The following is an 18882-nucleotide window of genomic DNA, read 5'->3' on the forward strand; positions in this document are numbered from 1 at the left end:
GGTCGGGGGGGGATGGCAGAAAGCTCACCCTGGGCTTTAACCTCGTGAGATGGCAGAGCGGACGTGCTTTAAGTGCAGCTCCAAGCCCTGTGGCTGCAGAACCTCGGTGTGAGGTCACGGAAGGCGTAATGGATGGCTCTGCCTGGTCTGGCTGCCATCACAGCTCCTCTCAGCAAGGCGGCTCGCTGCTGGACGCCTGCGGGTCCCCATAACTCGGGCTGCTGCGCAACCAAAGGAGTGGTCCAGAGGAGCGTGGGGACTCGTGCTGGTGCTCAGGGCAGGGCATAAATAGCCCAAAGTATCCTTAGAAACACAGTGCTCTGGGGCCTCCCATCCTCTCCATATGGAAGCAGCCAAGATGCGCCCTCTTACCCCACTGCAATACGCACCTCTTATTGAACCAGAGGGAATGAGCAACTGCCACTGTTCACTGCAGGGGAGTTGGACTAAATGACCTTTAAGGGTCCCTTCCAACTCAAACGATTCTACGAACCCGTGATTCTATGAATCAGTATGTAATAAATGCACTTACAGCATTTAAGGCCTGAAGATAGACAAGACATTGCACGATCTCTTTACATACATAAACAGATTTAATTACACAATTATTCCAGATAAACATGATAAGTTCCCTGCCATGAATAATTCACAATCCAGCTAGCCACACCATCGACAAAACACAAATCTACAGCCATAGGAAAGCAAAAGCAAGAGATGTGATGAGCCTGCCAGTCCCCAAACCTGATAAGGTTTCTACAGGTAGCACTTCCCCCCATGTTTGGAGCAAACTTTAGACAACATGCACACAACAGAAGAGCTCTGAAGGGCTGGAAGCCTTTAAACTTCTGTGGTCTGCCTTGGGCAACCAAGAAACTGCATAAGGGGAACAACGGGAACCCCGAGCAATAGTGGCCAGATGTGTGTGTGTGCAGTGGGTGGAGGTGGGAGGACAAGTGGTAGAAGGAGGGAGAAGAAATGACAAGGGTTAATGATGTGAGAACCTTAAGCACGCTCACTGTGAAGTACTAACTGTCCTCCTGCACTGAGTTCCTCAGGGTAAGAAATGACTCGGGGTGAAAAGGTCAATCAAAAACCCAACCAACACAAAAACCCAACCCAACCCAACCAACGCTCTCAACTAACCAACAAAAACCAACCCAACCAACCAACACCAACCTGAACAACCAACCTAGAGCAAAACCCAAGCCAGCCTCTTGTTCTCCAGCACCAGCCAAAAGAGCAGCAGTGTGCACTACCCATGGTTGGGCTGACCTTACCAGAAACCACTCGCATGGCCTGTGCCCTTGTTTGGATCTCCATGCTGCTCAATGGATGCAAGTACTGAACAAATGAGAACAAATGCCACAAAGAAGGAATGGTGCACGCCTCTCCTGCTCCTGCTGGGTACCTGGGCTGCACAGTTCTCCCCAGGACTTTCACCAGGTGACCACGATCCAGCTAAAGGGCTGCAGAGCAGCACAGCGGGGTGCAGAAGGCTGGAGGGGCCATCTTGGTGCTGCAGGAGTACTGCTGGGGAGAGAAGGTGCCGGGACTCACCAGGCTCAAAGAGCAGAGCCCCACGAGGTGGAAACCAGAACGAGATGGGCATTCAAAGGAAAGCACCTCACGTGCTCCATAGGATTCTCCATCACACGAGTGGGAGGCACAGGGCAGGCTACCCCATCCAAGGGGCCCAGCCCTGCCTGCTCTCTGCAGCACCCTGCTTCTCCCTGGAGATGCTGCTGGCTTTGGGCTGTACTGACACCATACTCGGCTCCAGCAAACCCATGCTGAAGGCTGCAGGGTTTCACCCTCATGTCCTGCAGCAGCAGAGGGCTCTGCAGGAGGTGTCTGCTCCCCCGACAGATGGCTGTCTAATACGGTCCTTACGCCTCCTAGCCGCTGTGGATTTACTGGGTGGGCACTGCAAGGGGGAATAGCAGGGCTTTAGCTTAACTGTCCTCATGGTTAGAGAGCAGTCCCAAAATATTAACCTAATTCTGCCTTGCAGCTTAAGCCCACTTCTTGCTGCTCCTTTCTCCAGGGACGAGAATGCATGGCGTTCCATCAGAACAGCCTGAGAGCAGATTCCTGCCCAAGGCACCTGTCTGGATGAGCCATCCTCTCACCAAGGCCATCAAGCACTTCTCCCAGCTGGTCATTTAAATCAGACCCCAGAAAGCTGCACAGAATGCCTTCTGATGAAGAGTTTGTTGTCCTCTTCCAGCATCAGGCAAAGAGAACACGAAGTTACCCAGTGAGGGGAGCACAGCTCCTTTCCAGAACAGAGATTTCCCTTCAGGAGATGTACGAAGGACCCATCTGAAACCCCAGGGCAGCTTACAGCACAATCTGGCGACATTCTGCTCTAAGGATGGGTGGAATCCTTGATTGCAAAACCAAAAAACTGCTACAGAAGAGGGGGAAAAAAAAAATGCAGAATAGAAAACCTGCTCAGTTAAAAGAAAAGAAATGCCCAAAGGCAATATTTCCTGTCTTTCTGGTTCCTTAGCTTTACGCACGCTGCTTCAGGGTGGGTGTCTGGGTGCCCTGCAGAAGGCGTGCAGGAGCTTTATTTAGCAGGGGGTTGCATGAGGTGATTGCCACAGGTCCCTCCCAACCCCTGTGGTTCTGTGAGTCTCACTCCAGCCCCAGAGCAGCATCTCTGCATACCACCCATCCACCCCGGTGGATGCCTCATGCAAGCTGCGGACCACATCCATCCAGACTAAGTGGAAAATAAAGAAGAGCAAACTGCATCATTCAAACTGATTTCACCTCCCCTTTGATTTACTACAAGCTCCAAACGCCGATTAGGAACCGCTTCTGGAGAGAAACCATAAATCTTGTCCCAGTGCCCCAGCTCCAAGCAGAGGCAGCTCAGCGTGACCACCAGCCAGCCGGGCTCTGACCGACAGCACATCTGTCAGACGAGGGAGCAGCAGCAAGCACTGCTCTCTGCATCTTGCAGAGCTCTCCAGTTCCGGGTGCTGCGCAGCCAAAGCTCCAGCCAAACAGCAGCGGGTCTGCGAGCAGGCAGACCCAAGCTGCAAGGCAGGGCTGGATCAGCAAGAGGGAAGCAGCAGGATCCCTGCACCAAGGCAGAAAGCATTTTGCAGCCAAATAAACACTGCCTTCCCATTAGCTTTTATCTGCCCACACGCTCGTCTGTTTGGGCACTACTCCGTGCAGCCCCTGCCTGGCACTCTGCAGGGATAGGAGAGCAGTGGTGGAGGATATGGACCACGGGTGGGGAAGGTGGGGGACACAGTGATGGTGCTGAGGCCGTGCACAGCCCCCAGGGTGCATCTCCCCAATGCAATCCCACCCTGGGACCTCTCACTGCAGACCTGCCTCCAGCCAGAGCCCAGCACCCAGAAGTACTTACAGGAAGCAGAACTTCAGAAGTGCTGTGGTTTTATAACCCCTAATCCACTATGGCAATAGCCATCGCCTGCCGCCAGCAAGCAGCAGCACCCCAGCAGCCACTCGGAAGACAGATGGCAGCAGCAGTGTGCCAGCGTGGTAATATTTTTCAAAGCACTCTCCAACCTGAAAGCCACAATCACATCATCTGGAAAATTAATAGGCCAGGTCAGAACATAAGGTAGAGTCTGGAAGGAGGAATTGTGGTGCACAAGCTGGTCGTGTGGTTGCGTGCCGAGCTCCACCGAGCAGCAGCATGTTTGGTCTTCTCAAGGCTTGAGAGGTTTCTCAATAGGGAGAGCACAAAGACAAGCCTCTCCCAGCAAGAAGCATGCTGGTTGTTTCTGAGGAATGCAGAAATTCAGGGAATTCAACCCTCCCTCGGGTGCTGAGGGTGACAGGGGCCACAGACCACTGGCTTTCAGCACGTCCTTCCCACTGCACCTGCATGCGATCCACCAGGCACCACGCTCTGTTTATGATGGTTGCAATGGGCAAGTGCAGCAGCCAAGTGCTGGAGGTGGGATGGAGCAACACGGGATGGCAGCAAGGGTAGAAAGGCTTCACAGTGCGCAAGGGAGCACAGGAGGGACCAAGCGGAACACTATGTGCACAGAGCCAAGGTTGGGCTGGGTTTGGAGCTGTGCTCCCAATGAGCTGCAGCCACCTCTCCTCCCGCTCCTCTTGCAGCAGCTCAGCACCTGCAGCTCCCTGCACCTTCATGCACTGCAGTACTTTGCCGGGCAAAGATATCAAACCACCCTCCCTGGGGTTCCCACCCTGTAGCCCCAAGCTTGGCTACATCCCCACACCGCAACCCAGCACGTCCAGCCCTACAGATGCATGCCTATACATTCGCATCCTTTGTGGGGGACTTGTGCTGAGCCCACACTTCTTGCAAAGCCTGACAAGCTCTTTTGCTCTTTGGGGACAGGGCTTCAAATAGCTGCTTGCTTGTGGCAATTAAATGGGACGAGCGCTGCCGCCGACTCCGATAGCGGGCCGTGCTGTGACTGATGCAAACACCGTCTGCAGTGCTCTGATAAGGATATTGGATGATTCACAATAACCTACAGTGTGCTGAACGCGGGAGCCCGAGCATCTGGGCTTCTGTTTCTGCATGACGGGAATACGGTGCGCTGTGCTCATCAGGAGGGCACGGGGCACCAAAGCTTCCCTCTCGTCAGGCCGATGCGCGCTGCCCTGCCCCACTGCACGCCTCCTCCAAGCAGGCTTCCAGCCACCCTCGGCAGGGATCCGACCCCGTGGCTCAGAACCGCATGTAGGGAGGGTGCCCGAGCTGTGGGGAGGGAGGAGACGGTGAGTGGGACGGCCATGAGGCTGCTCGGGGGTGTCACGGGCAGAAACACAGCCACAGAGCCAGCAGGGCACTGCTGTCCCCACTGCTGTCCCCACATTGGTCTCCAGCTGCTGCAGGGCTGCGCTGCACCCCTCCCTTAACCCATCTCAGCAAACCCATCATCCCACAGACCGCGCAGCAGCACTGCTTGTTCCCATCCCACCGGGACCACATTTCCCTCTCCAAATTCCCCCACTGAGCCACTCCAACAACGTTGCGTTGATTGCTCCCGGAGAGGAGAGCTAAACCAACAGCACGGCGTATTTACAACACCAACTGAATCCAGAGCAGAAAAATCCCACCCTTCGGCTGTCCTCAATCAAAAGGTTTACCATCTAGATAAAGCAGCATTTCAATCAGGGCTACAATAACCACTTTTCACAGCCCAGTTAGCACCACATCCCTGCATGCTGGCCTGCAAACAGGGGCAGCCAGGTTATGGGGCTGAAGGAGCCACAAGGAACACCTCAGCGGGTTCACCCATTGCCACCCTGCTGGCAGACACAGGGCTGCTCTATGGGACGTTCCGTGCACTGGGACATCCCAAAGAGATAACTGGGAGCAAATCAGCACAGTTTAAAAACCATGCAGGGAGCCACCAGCCCTGCCCCAGCTGCTCCAGAGAGCGCAACCACAGCTGCCCATCACCCAGCCAGGGTTCTCCTTTGGAAGCCCAGTGATGGAGGAAAGCGTGCCCGTGGCTGGATTCCCTTCTGAAGCAAATGAAGTGACACACGAGGTGGGAGCTGGAGAACACCCAGCCCTGCAGGCAGCACTCAGCCACACACCGGGCAGGGACAAGGCAAGCAAACACCGAGCAGAAAGCACCACAGCCCGGCTTACAGGGCTCTGTCAGCCCTCTGCTCTCATCCCTGGCTGCTCCCAGGGCCGTGCATCACCTGCCTTCCCACAGCCCTCTCGTCAGCAACGCCACCACCACCCATCAGCAGCCACCGCTCTGCCCGGCGCACGGTGACATTTGCTAAGAGTGGATTTCTCATTGCTGGAATCGTTTGCGCAGAGAGGAGCGCAAGGCAGCACATGGCGAGGAACAGCCGGAATTACTCATCAGCTTTTTCTGTTGTTGTTGTTGGCTCTGACTTGGGCGGCCATCCCTCCACCGTGCAGACAACCCGTGCATGGCTGCAGAAGCCCCTGCGCTGCCTGCAGCAGTGGCAAGCAAGTCGTTTATATTTAGAAAGCCTGGGCGAGTGCTGCTCTCCAGCTTCCTATTAGCTGCCCTGCTCAGCGCTAATCAGCCCCATTTAGGAAAAGATGGAGCATAATAAATAAATAAAAGTCCAACTGGGAGATAAGAGAAGCATCCTTGGGTGCAGCGTTGCAGATACGGGACAAAATGAGGGCTTGGTGCGGAGATGAGGGGATGGAGAGGTGAGGGCCGTGCATGACCTGATGGTGCAGGGAGACAGGCTTATGATTCCCATCAATATTCTCACATCACAAGAACATGAAGAGTTGCTTGGTGCAATCACACCATCTCATAGAATGGCCTGGGTTGAAAAGGACCACAATGCTCATCCAGTTCCAACCCCCTGCTATGTGCACGGTCACCAACCAGCAGCCCAGGCTGCCCAGAGCCACATCCAGCCTGGCCTTGAATGCCTGCAGGGATGGGGCATCCACAGCCTCCTTGGGCAACCTGTTACAGTGCATCACCACCCTCTGGGTGAAAAACTTCCTCCTAATATCCAATCTAAACCTCCCCTGTCTCAGTTTAAAACCATTCCCCCCATCCTATCACTACCCACCCACGTAAACAGCCATTCCCCCTCCTGTTTATACGCTCCCTTCAAGTACTGGAAGGCCATCGGTCTGTAGGCATTCTCCCCACTTGATGCAGTGAGGACATTCCAAACAGCACAGAGCAGAGCAATGGGAAGGGAAGGCAGGTGCATAAATGCACTCCTTCTACTTGGGAAGATCGAGTTCTACTGAGTGCATTGCAACACTGATGAACCACATCTGATGAACACGATCCCCAGTTGAGAAAAGCACTGCAGGAACATAAGGAAGAACTCAGGGATGCTCTGTAATCCCCAAACAGTCCCAAGCAAACCCATTAGACACAGTGAGCATCATTTTAGCACAAATTAAAGCGCGTATTGAAATGCTGCACCACTGCTCTTGATTAAGATCAAAACCAACCTCTTGTCAATGTTCTTCTTACATTGTTTGGGAGGGGGAGGGAATGAATGAAGAGAAACAAACAGCAGCAACAAAAAACCTTCGGAGAAGAGTGCAGGCATTCATTTCTCAGATCAGCAACGCTCTGCCACGCTTCCAAAGCCATGAGCAGCAGATAGGATGCCTGCAGGTTCCTCTCATTGTACCAAACAGAGCAAATCCAATCAGAGGAACGTGCTGCGGGATGGCTCAGCTGAAGGGTGCCATGGGAGCAGCATCAGCAAGCAGAAGATGGAGGGAAAGCAGCTTTTCTAATGGCATTGCTCCGCCTGGCACCCAGCAGAACTGCCTGACCAAGGAATAAAAGGATCCCTCTGAGAGGGAAGAAAACTAAAGGGGGAAAAAAAAAGTTTTAACGAGAAGGAAAAAGAGCCCACCGGAGTGGGTTGTGGTGCTTGGAATCCTGCACCTCTGTTCCAAAGCCCATTTCATACACGGGCGTGTGAGCAAACTGATAGGTTTTACCATTCTGTTCCATAACATCTTCACGTTTCACTCCCAGCCTTTAATGATGCCATCAGCGCTCCCTGCTTCACGTTTCCTCCTGCCTGAAATACAGCGAGGGCTCTGACCTTCAGAAATAAGTGAATGAAACCCGTGCATCCTTATGCCACAAAATGGAAAGCTACGGGAGCGCTTACTTTAGAGCAACAGTGCTATTACCCACACGTCAAACCACAGACAACACAGGCAGGGCTGGGTCTATTCGGCCCTGTGAGATGAGAACGAGCCAATGCTCAATTAATTGGGAGGCAGAAACCAAACAGAAGACAGCATTACTCTGCAAGCAATTGGAGAGACCCACACCACAAGGCGCCCCAGTGGCCAACTGTGATGGCAGACGTGCACCACCCGCCTCGGAAATCAAATGCCTGCTAAGCCACATGAAAAAGGGGGAAAAAAGATGGAAATAAGAGAAGACACAAAGGGCTTGGAAGAAATGCACATCCTTGGGAGGCCTCACCTAGGGGCAGGGTCAAAGTGCCTTACCCACCCCTCCACTCGTGGTTTCTGGCAGCCCACAGCTTGTGCAGAAGAGCATTTGCTGCATAAAACACAGTTTTGGTTTCCTTGGTTTCAGCTTTCTTAGCAAATACGACGTCCCCGATAATTGAATCCCACTAATGAGCCTTGCAAGCAGAAAGAGAAGTTGGAAAGATGGGTCTGCCGCAGCCACAGAGTAGAAGCCATCAACTACTCACGTGAAAATATATACGTGAACAAGAGGGAAGCAGGGCTGCATGAACCACCAGGAACAGCATGCAGCAGCCTTGCAGCACCGCCTGCATTTAAGGGGTCAGAATGGAGAGTCCCTCCCAGAGAGAGGTATTTAGAAACTGCAGCTTCTGGTTGTTGGGACAAATGGGGACTGCTCACCTCTTCCAATAAAACCATGCATCCAGGTGACCTGAGTGCCCAACTCCTGTTTGCTAACAACCTGAAGTCTCACGGCTGCTCCCCCCAGCTTCTGAAGCATTAAGGCAGTAGATTCATGGCCACAGCCTCCAGCTGCCTCCCACCCCACCCAGGGGCTTCTAACAGAGTCCCTACATGGGCAGCCCCGTGCTGCAGTTGGACCTGACACCCCACACCCACCTCACACCTCGACATACGGAGTGTGGCACTAACCCAAGTGAGAAAAGCCAGAACCAACTCCCTCACCCCAAAACCACAATCACTCACCGTGACCATCTCCTGGAAGCACCAACAACCACTTCTCTCTCTGCTGGATCCCAGAGCTTCAGGGCAGCACCACGTGTAGGGCCACCCCAGCCAAGCAGCCAGCATCCCACTGAGAAGCCCCAGCTGCACACCAAACCTCAGGGCTGCCCCAGCACCTCCCCCTAATTAACACACCACCCTCCTCCCCCAGATGGCAGCTCATATTAAGGCAATTATCCACTGATTGACCAGCAAGAACAACACCTTTAACGCTTTGCAGCTGCCAAAAGCAAAGGTGCAGCGTCTTGGAGACAGGAAAATGTGACCATCATACTCCCTGGCAGCCCGCAACACTTCAACCATAGAATGGCCTGGGTTGGAAGGGACCTCACAGATCATCAAGCCCCAACAGGCAGGGCTGCCAAAACCCCATGCTTAAAAGCCCAGCTTGGATGACAGAGACGTTACCTCGGTGAGATGCGGGTTGGGGTTGAAGCCGCACTGGTTGCAGACCTTGCTGTGACATTGGGTGCAGGCGTTGAAGTTGGGCTGGCTGGGCGCCGAGGTGAGCTCCGTCGTCTTGCAGATGGGGCAGAGGGTGCTGCTGGGCAGGGGCGCGATCTGGGGCAGCGAGTAGGGCGAGGTGGGAGTGCTGCCCCGCTCCGGAGAGGCCGAGGGTGACCGTCCGGCTCTCTGGCCGTGGGGATCCACCTGCAGCGTCCTGCGGGGTCCCTCTGCCTGCCCACGGCCGCGCATCTCGCGGGGGCTTTCGGAGCCCTGCGCCAGGGAGGGCGCTGCCGATCGCTGTCCGGCCGCGTGGTCCAGCTGCTCCGGTCTCCTCGGCGTGCTGAAATGCCATTAAAAGACATAGGGGTAAGGAGGGGTTCGGAGGTGCCCCAGGCCACGGAGGGACCTGAGCTGGGGGGCAGCCAGCCCACGGCACGGGTGGGGCTGGGAGGTCCCTTCCATCGCAACCACGCTGTGATTCTGTCATCGTCCTACACACTGTTTTTCCCCATCCTCACTGCAGCGATGCCACCTCCTTCCTTCCCCATACGACGCAGGGGCTTTAGCTGCCAGCTCCCATGATACTCCCAAGGACGGCGTGGTTAAAGAGCTTAGTGGCTCTGCGTCCCCATGAGCACACAGCTTCCCGTGCTGCCCCATGTCGGATTCAGCCCTCGCCCCATCTCCGTGCCCAAGATGCAGCCCCACACACCCCTCCCCGTGCTGTGCAGAGCCTGGGGCTCAACGCTTACACGTGGGAGAAGTCAATGTCAGTATTCTGCCACCCCAACCTGCCGTAATCCGGAGCTGATCAGCACCACCCACGAGCATTTCTCATGCAGGTGGGAGCTCCGCTGCCCGCACTGCCATCCACAGCCGGTTAAGGAAAAGCATTACCCGGAATCTCAGATGTAATAAATTGATGATTTACCCGAGCAGGGCCTGACCTTATGAGGGTTTAAAGAGGGAACTTGGGTGCATAAAACTAATGAAATTGAAAGCGCGCCGTGCCGCAGCCATAGGAGCTGGGATGAAAATAAATATTAAAACAGCGCTTTGGGAATTTATGGATTGAAACCCGGTTCTCCAAAGGGGGAAGCATTTGGCATCGGTCGTTCTCATTGCAGCTGGCAGAGCTGCCGGCAGCATCTCGCTCAACGTTCTCCTTGCGTGAAAGGAGAGCTCAGTGCAGGAGGTGGAGGTGTGGGAGCACGGAGATGTGGGCACTGCCCATCCCAGCACCTCCCTGCCATCCTTAGCCCTGGTGATGATGATGGCAGGTGGGGAATGCGGGCTCAGGAAGCTGCTGTCCATCTGGGAATACTGACTTGCTGACAGCACTGCTCTACAGCTGCAGGCGCTGATGGAGCCGTGTCCAGGCTGCAAACCCATTCCCGAGGGATGCCCTTTGGTCTACTGCTCGTGGACACTCAAACTGAGGCATCTCAGTGCTGCAGGATTCCCCCCATTGGGGGAATTCAGTCATTCACCAGTCATTCACCAGTTTTGCACAGCCGCAACTCCCCCAACCCAGCCTCCAGTACGTTCTACCTGTGCTGGATAGAGTTCCATTCCACACAAAAACGATTTGTCATGAAGTGAAGAGATGCCGTCAGCCTTAGGAAGGGTGAAAACAATGCAGGAGAGCAGCACCTGACCCCCATCCCATCCCATTACGTTGGCATAGCGGGGATTCCTAGGGTAAGGGAATGGCTCCAACCTACCTCAAGCTAGCTCAGCCTTGTTGAGGCACCTGGTATGACACATGGCGGGGCTCAAGGGAGTGGGGGAAGCAGACATCCCCCTGACTGCAGCCCCAGCTTTGGGTCCGCACTTTGGTTAGCCCTGGGGACGAGCACAGTGAGCCCTGGGGACAAGCACAGCTCTTCTGCCAGCAAAGAAAGAAGGAAAACGCACGACCCCACAACAAAACCTATGGGATGAGAAGGAAGCGAACCGAGATACAGCACGAGAAGCGAGAAAACGTGTGGATGCGGACAGCCAGAAGATGGAGGCTCGGTGAGCAAGCAGGGACTGGAGCTGCTCCGCTACGAGCACAGATCTGACCTACTTGGTTTGACTGAAACCTGATGTGAGCATCCACATGACTGATTTTAAGAATCAGCGAATATAACCTATTTAGGAGCGAGGAGGGAGCGGAGCAGGAGGAGTTGTACTCCCAGTGAAACAGCACGGGGTTCGCTGAGACATCTGCAGGGCTGGGGAACATTGCTGCTTCCCGGCCCCGAAAACGCATCCGAGGTGGGGAGCCCTGCGTTGGATTCTGAGCTGACAAAAAAGGCAGCAGCCACGCAATTCAAAACCGGCCCCGTCACAAGTACAAGTGCTCACTTATGGGCACGCAGGATGGATTTCGTGCTGGGGCTGCGTGTACTGGAGGGCTTTAAACCAGCAAATGCCACGAAGCTGACAACAGTTCTGCTCCGGAGAGGTCGGGGAACAGACAGCAACGCAGCAGACAAGAAACAGCGACAGGGAACTGTCAGAGGGGATTTTATTAGATGCCAGCACACACGCTCCTGTGAAAGGCCAGGGTGTTTAATGAATTACTTTTGTGAGCAGTGGAAAAACCCCACTCTGCGCAGCTCCGTGCTCTGGGGCTGCTCCACCCCCGTGAGATGCAACTCCTGCCAGCAAAGCGCGCGCCCGAAGCGATGTGCCTCTCCTGGTGCACCACCGGAGCAGTGCAGACACAGCTGAGAGTCAGATGGACCACAGAGTCATTGGGCTTGGCAAAGACCTCTGAGCTCAACCAGTCCAACCATCTGCCCACGCTCCTCAGTGCCACATCCCCACAGCTCTCGGACACCCCCAGGGACGGTACCTCCCCCAGGACACGGTTTGGTGATGGGGCTGAGCAGGTCAGCTTGACCTGAAGAACCTGAAGGCCTTTTCCAACCCGGATGGTTGAGCCACTCTCATTGGCAGACACGTGGTTTTTGCTCAGGGAAAATGTGCTAACAAGGAATTGGAAGCAGCACAGGAGGTGCCATCCATCCGCGGGCTTTTGGAACTCATGCGTTGCACATCTGTCGGGGCTGCGCAAAGAAGCCAAAGAGCAAATGGTGATGAGTGCCCTTCCAATCGCAGACGGCTTTTGGCCAAGTCAATGGATGTCAGAAAGAAAGAAGGGGAAAAAAAGGAGGGAGACGTGGGCAAATAGAAGGAAACCATCTCGTGGTTTAAGATCTCGGAATCCTGGCATAGAGGAGAGGAGTCCATTCTTGACATGGGAACGTTCTCCAAGTCCTGCCGAGGGAGAAGTGGGCTGAGCTCAGGAATGGCCTGGCAAGGAGGCAGGCAGGGATGTTTATTTGGTGTATCCCAAGCTAAAGCCAAACTCACAGAGCTTCAGAAGGCTGTGTTGGAATGGATAGTGAGAACCAAGGTTGAGAAATGCAGAGTAACACACAGGATGCGTCCGCCTTACCCTTGCACAGCGATGGGCTCCTGAGGAGGCGCTGCCAATGCGGAACCGTTCTTGAAGCCATTCTGGACAGTTCTCACAAAACGTCAATTTAATGCTCATCAACAAATATAGAACATTCCACAGAGGGGAAAAAAAAAAACAAAAAACATAAATAAACCAACAAACAAAAAGCCGCAATTAAGTTATTTTGGGAAAATCACATTCTGGAAACCAATTCAAAGGGAAGAGCAGCGCAGCGTGTTCCCTCGACTTGCTGCCCCCGCCCCAGAGAGTGGCACAGAGCTCTGGTTTTGCACACAGAGCTCTGTTTTTTCTTCTTGGAGCTTCGAGCTCCATCCAGTCCCGGGTCTGGAGGCATTGCTGCAGCTGCTGCCCACTGCTCATAGCCTGGGGTTGGCTCCACCAGCACCGTGTTGGCTGTCCTTTCCGCAGCACCTACGGTTCCCCACGCTCCTCCAACCCCCACCCCGGCAGCAATAGCTTTGCATTCTGCCATTGAGAAGCCAGGAAGGCTGTAGGGCTCTATTTTGGATGAGTTCCATCCCTGTTCCAGAATTAAAAGCTGATGCAAAAAATGTATCATTATCCATCTCCGTGACAGCTTGAGTCAACTGAACTCAGCCCGGAATGAGAAACAACATTCACTTCAGGCACAAAAAGTAGGAAGATCCATCAGGAAGAGAAGTACTCTTTAAAAAGAGGCAGTAATGACATACCAGAAAGAATCCAACCTATATTTTTAGAAAAAGAGAAGAAAACCCTGCTAAAACAGCCCCGGTGCCGGCAGGATGAGAGGAAATGAGGCTGGCCGTGCCATGGGCTGTGGGCAGGGGCAGAGAGGTGCATGGAGATGGCTGCGAGCCCACTGCTCCGTGCTGGGGCACATCAAGGGCTGCACCCAACCAAATTCATTCATTCTTTTTCCACCCATGACCAAGTGGCACCCTTATACCATCCCCCAGTCATGTCCTTGTCCGTCCTGTCGTCCCTCTAACTTCTTCCCACGCTTTGTGGATCCTCCGTTGGTCTTCGCTGCTTCGTGCTACCAAGAGAGCTGACATCTGAGGTGTGGAAGAGCAATTGAGAGAGGACATCATTTCAGCAGGGCATGAGGCAACGGGGATAGACAATGTTGAGAGGTGGTGGTGCTCGGACCTTGGAGACAGCCAAGCTCAGGCTGGAGGGGCTCTGAGCACTGATGGAGCTGTGGGTGTCCCTGGTCATGGCAGGGGGTTGGAACAGATGGCCTTAAGGGTCCCTTCCAACTCTAAGGATTCGGTGATGACCTCCACAAAGAGGACACCGCACGTGCCACGGGGATGCTGGGGAAAACCAACCCTGCAAGGAGGAGGGATCCACACCCACCAAGCACCTTCTGCTGAGAGCTGAGAGCTTCGTTCAGGCTGCATTTGTCAGAATCCCCTCTCCTGCAGAAGGTGTTCCCACCCTGAAGCTCCACGCAGGACAGTGAGGTCCGGCCGTGGATGGGGACGTGGCCATCAGGCTGCAGTGGGCTGCGGGTGCTGAGGTTTGCTCATACTGGGGGGGCACCTCCCAGCTCCGGGAGATGCAAATGGGGACCCCGAGCACAAACAGCAAACCAGACTCAGAAGGAATGAATATTTGTGCGTGCAAATGTGATATTTACAATAGGAAATCAAGCAAAAGCGACGGATAAATGCATTACCAATAACAAAAAGAGAATCCGTCAACTTCAATATCTCAAACTGAAGCGCCCAGGGAGGCGGTGGGGACGCCTGGAGGTGTCCAAGAGCCGTGGGGACATGGCAGTGCGGGACGTGGCGGTGCTGGCGGTGGGAGGATGGCTGGGCTGGATGGTCCCAGAGGTCTTTGCCAACCCGGGTGATGCTGTGGTTCTGTTCCCACACAAAGCAGCTATCTGACTGTGCTTGCGCGTTTCGAAGAAGGCGGCAGACGTGATAATTTGTTGATTCAGAGTGCTTTGGATGGCGTTTTTAGTTAATGAAAAGTAAAATGAAGCTGGCAATTATCGGCACTGGTTTCCTGAAACCGAGTGGCACGGCCAAGAGGAATCAGATCCTAATCTAATAAGCAGAGCAGCTCGGAGATGCTTTGAGACCAGGGAGGCACGCTGACAAAGTAGAAGAGAACTCCTTTGGAGGGGCTGCTTCTGAGTTGTCTCCCAGTGATGTTTCTGAACACCATTTCTCCCAGGCTAAGCTGAAGGATAACTTAGGAATACAGACCATCTTCTCTGCTTAAACAAGGACTGACGCTCTATTATAATTGAATGAGGACAGTCAAATCCACGTCTAAGAAAGCAACCACGGGTAAACAGGCTTTAGCAGTCTGCAAACCAGAGAACAGCAGAGCTCTGCTGCTGGGCCCAAGCAAACACAGCAGCACGACATGCAGGAAGAGGGGACCGGCGTGGAAATTTCCACTCTTTGGGACCAAAGAGCTGCCCTAAAGAGGGGCAAGAGTGCTCTGCAGTGCTGCAAGCAGAACCCAGAGCTGCTCCCTCACATACAGCAGTGTTGGGAGTGCTTGGGAAGGCAGCCATGCAGCCCTGACACGGTGTGCTCCAGTATATCTACTGCAGACATCTGGCACACAGGGCCGTGCTGGGGACAGGAGGATGCCCAGTTCACCGTCCTCTCATGATGCTCCTGCAGGAAGGAGGTCTGCACGGTCTGAGGGACTGACACCAAGGGCTGGCAGCTCCCTGGACCGATGGCAGGGCTGTTGTGGTGTGGTTCCAACATGGAACTGTGCTGTGAACGGGTGAAAAGGAGCCCCAAATCCCGCGGGTGTGAGACAAAGCTGGTAGGGAAACATGGGAAAAACCAACGTATCTCAAGGAGAGCACGGCCTGCTGTCAGTCTGACACACACCTCTGACACACGATCAGGTGTGTCTTCCTTGCAGGCTCCTCACTATCCAGGAAAACACAGCTTTCTTAGGAAAACCCATCCAGCTGATACCACCTCTTCCCATGAGGACCCACTGGATGCCCCAAGCCTGGCCAGGCAGCACAGAGCAGGACACGCATACAGCAAGCTGCCAACCCATGGCAACGTCACCAACGTCAGCGCGTGCCTCAATCACTGCATGGCCACACCATGGACGTACCTGGGAAGGCTCCAAGCCAGCAGCTTTGCCACTTGACTCAGATTTTAGTGTTCAAAGAAAGAAAAGCAAGAAGGAATGCCCCCTCACCGCCATCCGAACAACCACTGTCTCCCTAAGAAGATTAATAGGTCCATTGAAAGACATCAGCCTGCGGGCTTCATGGGAAAGGGGTGAGAGCTCCCACGGTCCCTCAGCCCAGCTGTGGAGCCAAATAACAGTTGATGTAAGTAGGATTGGAAGAAAAGAAATTAAAAGTAACCCCATGTTTCATACTGAAATGGAAAAAAAGCCCATTCCAGAGCATGCATTTCGGGAGGTGAACCCAGGGAGCGGCGGAGAGCAGCTCTGCACTGTCTGCAGCTGAGAATGTGACGACCCAACCTCTGCATTCAGCTGCACGCATGGCAGGCGCTCCCCAAAGCACCCCGAGCTGCAGGAAAACACCCAGTGCCAAACCCCACATGCACTGATGTGGGAGTGGGATGGAACATTGGATCCATGGGGTGGGGGAGAGCCAGCAGAAGCCATACGGCACGAGCACAGCAAAGCTAAGGATGGGCAGCATCACCTGCGGGGGAACGCCAGGCTCCTTCCAGCCACAGGAAACTCGAACCCAGCAGGCAGATTGCAGGTCTGTGTGTTTGTTTTGGAAATAGAGGCATGGATAGTGTGTGCTGAGCACTGTGGATATGGACGAGCACGCTCACAGGAGAGCTCAGGAGGCAGCCAGCACTCCGGGCTGCACCCACACCCGGGGCCATGGAGCTGCTGTGTCTAACACAGCAAATATTTTGCCTCCATCAGCCGAGTGAGCCATTCTGTGCTCTTTTGACATCACATTCACGCCAGTTTTACGAGCTTGAAAGCCCGCAGACCTGGTCTTCTCCCCACCTAACCCCAGCCCTGGCACCCCTGATGCTCCAAACACTTCATACAAACACAGATGTGCTTGCTTAGCATGAGAGCACAGCAGACTTCTCTGGAGCACCAGCCTTACGGTGAGCAAGAGCCAGGAAAATGCTACTTCGCTACCTAAGGGGTAGGCAGACCCACGTTAGCACCCAGCAACAACTAGCATAGGGCTGCACCAGGCAGCATCACCCCAACGCTGTGCTCTGAGCCTCTGCTGCTATCGCTCCATGCTGGAAATCCTCACCCAGGGATGCAACCCCAAGCAGCAATTCGGCCTCTGCACAGCTCTCCCTGGGGGCTCCAGCACTGTGTGCCCTACCTATGGACCAGCCCGACCACAGGAGCTGTGCACCCACAGCCAGTGCCTGGTGGCCCTGCACGGCTGGTGCACGGGCTCGGGGTGCTCCATCCCGTGGTGCAGCACACTGAGGACACAGCGTGGTCCAGTACTGCTGGTGGCAATGGGGCCGGGATGTGTCGGACCCCCACATCCGCCCAGGGATCCCTCTGTGCACCCACAGCCCGGCTCCAAGGTTGGAACCACTCACAGCTCACCGGGAAGGCAGAGCACAACCCCACGCCAGGCCCTGCCGCGTTCTGCTCCCACAAAGCAGCCACGGGGCCTCCGCCCTCAGCCAGGGAACCCAGCACAGCCCCAGGGAGGGAGGGAGGAAAACACCCCCCGCGTCCCCCCGCAGCGCCCTCCCTTCTGTGCCAGCATTTAATCTTGAAGCGCCGCGAGCAGCCTACGAACAAGTTATGGCTGGAAGAGAGTGGGAGGCTGAGGAGTCGGCGATTCTTCGGCAGCAGAAAACGGGAAAACGGAAAGGAAAAGGGACAGAATATCCCCCGGGGGGTTATTTTCTCACGCCGTCTCCGCGGGAGCTGGCACAGAGCTGGCACAGAGCTGGCACAGAGCAGCGGAGCACCGTGCTGAGCCCAGCACTGCTTCAGGTCTGGAGAGCAGCGCTGGGGCCAGCAGGAGCAGAGCTGCAGGGCCCCGCCGTGTCCCTCTCTGCAACTTTCTGCCCTTCACCTTTCTTTTCCCCAAGAGGACGGTGACGTTTTAGGGGTTGGTTTCTAAAGGAGCACCCCCAGCCACCCGCTCCCAAAGCGTCGCCCTGCGAGCACGGCCCCACCAGGTTGGCACCACGGGGCTGCACATCGCTCCCGTTGCATAACGGCACTCCGCTCCCACCCACATGCCATGCCCAGCACCCACGGGTGCCCCCGAGCCGCCGGCTCGCCCTGCAGCCCCCGCCTGCCTGCAGCCCCAACCTGCAAGCAATGCACCTGCCGCACCCACCGAGCGCGCACCCCACCGTGCACCCCCGCGCGCCTGCAGCCCCACCTGCCCACACCCCCCGACTCTGCACCTACACCCTTCTGCTCCAGCACCCCGTGCGCCCACACGTTGCCCGGCCCCGCGCCTGCACCCCGTGCACCTGCACCGCTCCCGTGCCCCGAGCACGCCCGCACCTATGCATGCCCGCACCCTGCATGCTCCCGAGCCCTACGTGCACGTCCACACCTCGTGCACACCGCGCACACCTTCTCTCCCGCACGCCGTGCACACGCACACGCCCTGCTTGCACACCTACACCCCGTGCACCCGCCCCCCGCGCACACCTACGCTTTGCTCCGCGACCGCACCCCACCCGCACGTCGCCCCACGCCCCGCGTGCACACCTGCCCCGGCGCTCCCGCGCCCCGCACGCCGCCCGCACACCTCCGCCCGTGCACACCCGCCCGGCCGCACACGCACCCCCCGCGTGCCGCCCCTCCGCCCGGCCCCGCGCTCTGACCTGGCTGCGGGCGGGGCGGGGGCGGGCGCGGGCCCCGGGAGCTGTCCGCCGCCGCCCGGTGCTGAAGGCGGTTTGGAGGCGGCGGGGCCGGCGGCGGGCGGCGGCGGGGCCGCGGCGGCGGAGGGCGGGTGCCCGTCGGCGCCGCCGCCCTCCAGGCTGGCCTCGTTGCCCATGGCGGGCCGGGCGGGACCGCTCCTCAGCGCAGCGCCGCCTCCGCCGCCATCAGCCCCGCGCCGCCGTCGCCGCCGGCCCCGTCGCCCCGCGCATGCGCCGCCGACCCTCCGCGCGCGCGCGCGCCCCCGAGCCGCCGAGCGCGGGCACGCGCGGCCAATGGGCGGCCGCCCCGACGGGAGGCGGCGGGCGCGCGGGGCGCGGCCGCGGGCGGAGGGGGGAAGCCCCGCCCCGCCGGGCCCGGCCGCCAATCGGCGTCGCGTATCGCC

At 56.3% G+C, this 18882-nt stretch overlaps 1 protein-coding gene across 1 annotated transcript in view; it reads right to left on the bottom strand.

The window, feature by feature from the left end:
• Nucleotides 1-18809, bottom strand: part of BSN (bassoon presynaptic cytomatrix protein) — a 56375-nt gene extending 37566 nt beyond the window's left edge. The window contains 2 exon segments of the mRNA XM_040646520.2: nt 9122-9500; nt 18443-18809. Coding sequence (XP_040502454.1) covers nt 9122-9500; nt 18443-18615 — 552 coding nt within the window. The 5' untranslated portion in view covers nt 18616-18809.
• Between the last annotated feature and the right edge of the window lie 73 nt (nt 18810-18882).

Source organism: Gallus gallus, chromosome 12 (genome assembly GCF_016699485.2).
Source record: "Gallus gallus isolate bGalGal1 chromosome 12, bGalGal1.mat.broiler.GRCg7b, whole genome shotgun sequence".
In the NCBI taxonomy this organism is placed as follows: domain Eukaryota; kingdom Metazoa; phylum Chordata; class Aves; order Galliformes; family Phasianidae; genus Gallus; species Gallus gallus.